The 7,184-nt window shown below is 41.0% G+C and overlaps 1 protein-coding gene across 1 annotated transcript; it reads right to left on the bottom strand.

Moving 5' to 3' along the window:
* Positions 1 to 250: 250 nt before the first annotated feature.
* LOC149251254 (lysM domain receptor-like kinase 3) lies at positions 251 to 904 on the bottom strand. Its single transcript, XM_089453838.1, has one exon. The coding sequence runs from the start codon at positions 902 to 904 to the stop codon at positions 251 to 253; it is 654 nt and encodes a 217-aa protein (XP_089309964.1).
* Between the last annotated feature and the right edge of the window lie 6,280 nt (positions 905 to 7,184).

Genomic DNA, 7,184 nt, shown 5'->3' with positions numbered 1-7,184 from the left:
AAAGTGGTGCTCATAAAAGATCTGAAACACTTGAATATTTTGCTTATAATCCATCGAAATGACCCATCCAAACCATATCTACAGGAAGCCTTCGGATCATTACATCCCATGGTTTTTTCTCTCCATTTTGTTGTACAACAATGTTCAAATCAATACAAACCAATATAATCCAAACCACAGTGGTTTTTTCTCTCCCTTTTGCAGTACAACAATGTTCAAAGCAATACACACCAATATAATCCAATCCTGTTTACTCTGGAATATTTACGAAACACAGATGACTCCATCTGCCCTCGAAGGTTCCACTGACACATGTTTTATTGGCATTCATTTGCTCAGACCATTGGTCGGACATGATAAGCACTCTGGACAGCTCCCCTGCAACATATCTTGTACTAGGCCTCTTTCCGGTGTCCGGATCCAAATAGGAAGCAGCAAGCCTCGCTACCCTCTCCGCGCAATCTACAGGAAAGGAGCCCCTGAGCCGAGGATCCATCCATCTCCTCAGCCTCCCTGCAAAATTATCGCCAGCCTCTGAAATAACAATATTCAGGCTCTGTATAAGCCCTATTCTCCTAATACAGCGGCCGCCCTCATCTGCCACATACCTTATTGGTTCGTGCCCAGAAAGGAGCTCCAGCAAGACAACACCCAAGGCAAACACATCCGCTTTATGTGACACGATGCCGCTGTTGATGTATTCCGGCGCCATGTAGCCCTGTGTTCTGGTTATCTTCATGTTGAAACGTTGAGGCAAAACCCCGACCCCTTCTGTGTCATATACCCCGGCGAGATAAGAGGCGCCCAAATGGCAGATTCGGGCTCTGTAACCAGGCTCCGTGACGAGAATGTTGCTGGACTTTATGTAATTATGGACGTACTTGAGATTGGTGTCGTGGTACATAACTCTTTGCGGGAAATGTAGGCATGGAGGATCTTGCTTAGTGATTTTCTGAGTGAATCGATTTGCAAGAACCTCAGCAGACTTCTTTCCTCTGGTGATATTGAGCTTTGTGAGGGTCGTGTGACCTCCAGAAGTGGGCACTCTGCAAATCCTGCCTCCACCGATTCCTGTCAGACGTCGACTTTAATGTGGAGGGTGGCGGAGCTAGGCGGAGCGCGCAGAGGGTGGCGGAGGGCGAAGGAATTTCCGGTGGCCAGAGCCGGACGTTTTTCCGGGCGGCGACGGAAATCGGACAATTCCTCCGCCTTGTTACACTACTCCATGAAATTTTATAGATATTAAATGTTAGTAAAATAAGTTAGTTTGACCATCCACAATGAGGTTGACTAGACGTTGGTGGCCGGTGGACAATTGGAACGGCTCGCTGGTTGGGGCTGAAATATGTTAAACGTTGGTGGGGGGCCCACAATTGGAACGGCTAGCTAGCTGAAGCTGAAATATGTTAAAAAGGGAGGGAAGTTAGGAGATATCAGTTATTACTTGATGACAATATTGGAAATATCAGTTATTTTGATTTTGATGACAGTATTGGCATTGGCAGAACCCTAAGCGCGGACTCAAATTTTCGTTCCTGTTTTAATAAACGTCCTGTGCCTGTACAATCCTGTTTGCGAGAAGAATACTACTGTTCCTGTGCCTGTTTTAATAATACTGTTTGTGAGAAAGAATATTGAGGTAGGCATAGGCACCATTATTTTTGGTCAGCATCTTTCTTTAATTGCACACAAATAAATAAATAATCCTGCTCATGTTGATCCTGTTTCCATAACAGCCTTTACATCCGAAAGCTAAGGAACGACTGTCTTTAACGTTTTGCAATATTCAATGGAAATTGCAAGTTTTGCACTTTGGCTGTTACTGATGATTCTCTTGTCTAATCTTCCTCGACGCGCTTCGGCCAACGATTCCGACATCCAAATCATAAATATGGACTCTGAATTCAATGTCTCCGTGAAAGATTCGGACATTGACATCATCCAAATGGCTTTTCAGAGTGTGTCAGGATTGAATGTCTCGACGTTTGCGGGAGCGCGAGGAGGTGTGAAAGTAGTATCCGAGAAATTAAATTAAATTCGCGGAAGCTGTCAGGAGTGGTGAACTGGCGGGTGCTCTCTAAATTACCCCATCTTAAAACGCTCAACCTCTCACACAACTCTCTCGGGGCGTTTAGGAGAGGACCTATGGAAGATGACAACGCTTTACATCCCTAAATTTGGTGTGCAACGCATTGGGAGGAACCCTCAACTTCAACGTGTTTCCAAGACTCTCAGCATTACACACGGAGAATGTGTTTTATAACAGATTGCGTACATTCGACAACACGTTGAATCTTGCAAGCTTTCGAAAACTTAGGGTTGTCGACCTATCTGACAACAAGATTATGGGTAACAAGTTACTTGCTCAACTGGTCACTTTGGAGGGCGTCACCAAGATTTCTCTGGCTGGAAATAATTTGCTTTCAATTACTTCACCACTAGTGCTGTCAAGAAAGAAGAATTCAAGCAGGCTTAAATACCTGGATCTATCCCACTGTAATTTGAATGGAGCTATTGATTCTCTAACTCGAATTAGTTCCTTAATCTATCTCGATCTTTCCTGTAATAATCTCTCTGGGCCATTCACAATTGATGCTGGCCACAAGTTGCAATTTCTGAATATTTCTTACAATAACTTCTCGAGAAGAGACAATGACGTGGACGTCATGAAATTTGGTCCCGCGGCTTTCTTTAATTCTGGACTCTGGAATAGTGCAATAAAATCCTGCCCCAAGAATGCATTCAAATTCCGGACAGTAGTCATTAGTGTGTCACTCGCTCTAGTACTACTCATAGTACTGGCGGTGGTGACATTATTGTTGGTCTACAAGAGATCACGAAGAGCCGACCGTGCTATATTGGAGAATTGGCTTGTCCCGCGGGAGCCTCCATAGTAAACAAATCAACATACTCCATCAGCGGCGCCTCCATAGCCATAGTAAAAGAATGAACAGACTCCATCAGCGACGCCTCCATAGTAAAAGAATCAACAGGCTCCATCGGCGGCCCCAGCCCCGTTCTTTAGAATGCTTTTTTCAGCGATGAAATGTTCCTGTATAGTCTTTTCAAACAAAATGAAACGGGTCGAATTGGAATTGGTTGGTTAAATTCAATTGTGCACGCTAATAGTGCTTAATTCTTTCTTTGGTCTGCACTGCTCCGAAAAAGCTCACCCTGAATTGAAGGTGCACATGATGTTCTAATTAGAGTGGAGACCAGTTCTTTCTGCATATTGGAATTTTCTAATCATATATATATAATGCTTTATACCTATGGCTTATTATTATTGCAATGAATTCAGAGCTTTGACATTATTATTATTGCAATGAATTCAGAGATTTAACATTATTAGTATTGCAATGAATTCAGAGCTTTAGTTTGTTTGGACCATCCTTCTGTTCATGCTTTGATAGGCCACCTGTGAAATCTATCATGACCGCATACTCAATTCTTTACTTCTCATACTTCAACTACTTTGTGTTTGTTCATGTTGCCTACATATTTCCTTTAGTTCGTTAGATTTCTCAACGTCCAAAAACTATGATTATGTCTACTTCAACTTATTTATTTTTGAAGATCCCAAAACTATGATTTGTTATGTCTACTTCTACTAATTATAATTATGTTTTTCTTCCTGTTTATTATATATAGACAAGTTATGTTTAGAGTACCGAATCAGGTAAATAGAATAGAAATAGAATCAGGTAAATAGAAATAGAAATAGAAATAGAAATAGAATAAGGTAAATAGTGAATCAGGTAAATAGAATCAGTGAAACAGAAATAGAATCAAGTAAATAGAAATGTTGTTTGAGGAACCTTAATATTAAAGGAAAGGCCAATCATTTGATGAATAAGGGGGAAAATTGAGAGTTCATGGGGAATAGAAAGCAAATTGGGTAGTAACTCTTCGAGGAAACTAGGGTTAGCCTCCGACCAAGGTACTAGGGTATGATATATTCTAGGGTAAATTTAGTTCTAAATTTAGAAAGAGACATCCAACAAAGAATAAATACAACTACCCTGTCATGTGTAGGCTGGGTTTAAAACCCTAACCGACATCCATAACCCAAAATCATAGCTAACGACAGAAAAATATGCAGTTGCAACCTGGGTCCGTGAAGGCTACGAACTCTAGCTTGCTGAGTACCAAATTCCGGAGAAGTCAAGCAGCAATAGCTTGAAGTGAACAACTATGTGAAACCCGCCTATAACTAAGCCAAGAAAATCGATTACCATCGTTTTCAAACTTAAGGAATTTTAAAAACCCTAACGAATTAACTAAGATATCAATTTCCTTTTTGTGCTCAAGGAGTATACTTGGATGTGGTCACTAATAAGCCGCTAGCCGCACTGGTAGCGTGGCCTAGCAAAGGATTTATCAACTAAACAAATGTGAATGACACAACTACTTCGAGATGAAAAAGATGAAAGTTGTAACTACAAATTGAATGATTAGTGATGCAACCTGTAGTGCTGCCTGGCCAGAAGATAAAATACTGTAGCAAAACAATCCTACCCTGCCCCTATAACCGTAATGCTAATCAGTGATTGGAGACCCTAATAGCACCGACATTTACACCCTTCCTCCTAAGTACACAAAAACCCTGAGTAAATAGTAAGACTAGATTCTTATTATTTGTAGCATGGTTTTGGCAGTGTGTTGTAGGTCCGGAGAGCCATGGTTCTGGCACAAGTGTTGCAGCTCTGGAGAGCCATGGTGGTTCTGGCAGCGTGTTGCGGGTCTGGAAAGCCATGGTTTTGGCACAGGTGTTTCACCTCTCGAGAGCCATGGTGGTTCTGGCAGTGTGTTGCAGGTCCGGAGAGCCATGGTTCTGGCACAAGTGTTGCAGCTCTGGAGAGCCACGGTGGTTCTGGCAGTGTGTTTCACGTCCGGAGAGTCATGGTTCTTGCACAAGTGTTGCAGCTCTGGAGAGCCATGGTGGTTCTCGCAGTGTGTAGTAGGTCCTGGCAGTGTGTAGCAGGTCCGGAGAGCCATGGTTCTCGCACAAGTGTTGCAGCTCTGGAGTGCCATGGTGGTTCTGGCAGTGTGTTGCAGGTCCGAAGAGCCATGGTTCTGGCACAAGTGTTGCAGCTCTAGAGAGCCATGGTGGTTCTAGCATTGTGTTGCAGGTCTAAAGAGCCATGGTTTTGGCACAAGTGTTGTAGATCTAGAGAGCCATGGTGGTTCTGGCAGTGTGTTCTCCTTTTGCTACTGACCCAATCCAACACTTATTAGCTGCTTGCTGATTAAACACCCTACTATACCAAAGCAATCTGTTGGTGCTTGGAAAGTTGATTGATGGCCTTCCCACTAAGAATCATGTTCCTCCTTTGCAACACATGCATTCGATGCAAGATTCTTTTGGAAACCACTTTTCCAAGTTAAGCCCATCTGAGTGAAATACAACAATGATTTACAATATCAGTAATAACAAGAAAATAAATGACCATTCTTTTATCTCCAGGGTTCCAAATTCCACATCTGGAAGAACACATCCACCATCTCTTTCACTTCTTGGCGTCAACACATCAAATGGTCTACAATGGGTGCAATTTTTGTTGGCATTTTTGTCCACTTTCTCTTCTTGATTCCATCATCTTCTAGTATTCACATGCTGCTCATGTCATTATTTGAGAATGAAGGCTAATTATGGGCCTCTTGCTCAAGCGTGGACCTTCCAAAATCCTACGACATCTTGTCACAAGAAACACCATTAAACTTGAAAAACACTCATGCAAGAATATAACTTGATGAACTCTTCCTTTTATTTTTTCAAAGAAACAAATGTTACATCATGTGGACATCCCCATGTACTCTTACATCTTGGTGTATAACTATCGAATAAACACAAGTCAACAAAACATGCTTCTTTAAACAAAATCAAATCTTCCAAGTCAATGTAACATACATGTAACAATTAATCGACCACATAAGTCAACACTCATGCATGTGAAAATGATCAACATTCTCAAGTTGACAACATACATGTTAACAAAGCAATCAACCAACACAAGTCAATCACTCATGCATGTTCAAGCACAATGAAACTATTAAAAATTCCATTGTTCACACACACAAAATATCATGCATGCATAATAATTCTCAACTCTCACAAGTACAATCACAAGTACAAGAATCCCATTGGTATTTATGAGTACTTGAAGAGCTGAAATGACCAAATTGGTTGAAATAAAGTGAGTCAACAAACTCCACTTTCGAACACTTTCCTGGCGTAAACATGCAAGTTCAAGAATGCAACATGCATGCAAATTTGTAGTTGCAAATTTGCATCTTTTCTGCATCTAAGTGAGTCAACATAACTCTACTTTTACAACATCTTGCCTCATGCAATATGCAACATACTTTCAGGAGAAAATAAATGCATCCAAATAACAAGGAAATGCATCAACAAGGAAAAATTTGCATCAATTATCCAAAAAAATGGAAGGCCTTAATTGGTTAAGAAATCTAACCATCTCTATCCAAACCATTTCAATGGTGCTTCTTTCAGCTGCAATTCATCATGTGTATCATCCTGGCCCACATCAATTATGGAATTTCCTTTTCCATTCTTGCCAAAATCTATCTCCACCTTCTTCAAATGTCGTGGATGACTTGTTGGATGCAAAGTCCAACATTTGTCTACAAGAAGACCCTGCTTATGGCAATGAGTGCAAAATAATTGCATCTTCTTTTGAACATGGTTTCCATCATCAAATGGACCTTGGATTTCTGTCTCTTTTGTTTTGAAAGTTTCATGTGTATGTCTATCATCTTCCAACACCTCGAAACAATATGGTTATTCAACCCAGAAAAGGAACATGTAAATGTTCTCCAAATCTTATGTGAAGATTTACCATGTTTATCATAATCAAAAGAAACTTGATTAAAGGCAGATCTATACCTTGCACATTCACCTTTGTTGCCTTCTTGAAGAGGTGAATTTGATGAGATAGTGGCTCTCTTCAGAATACCAACAATGGTTTCAATGACCTTAGAGCTTTCAACATCCTCTTGTTTTCCATTTCCACTAGTTGCACGCTTATGAGCATCTTCTTGCAAAGTGGGTATAAAAGCTTTGCATTCCTCGTGAACACAAACTTCACAAGCTAATGAACATGTAATTAAATTCCTTCTTGGAACACCTTCATGTGCCTCCTTGACTTTGGAGCATTCTCCAT

This window comes from Pinus tabuliformis, chromosome 7, assembly GCF_031772625.1.
Source record: "Pinus tabuliformis cultivar Carrire ecotype Pingquan chromosome 7, CPIR1, whole genome shotgun sequence".
Lineage (NCBI taxonomy): Eukaryota > Viridiplantae > Streptophyta > Pinopsida > Pinales > Pinaceae > Pinus > Pinus tabuliformis.
The sequence above is the reverse complement of the archived record's forward strand: the minus strand, read 5'-3'. Positions and strand labels throughout refer to the sequence as shown.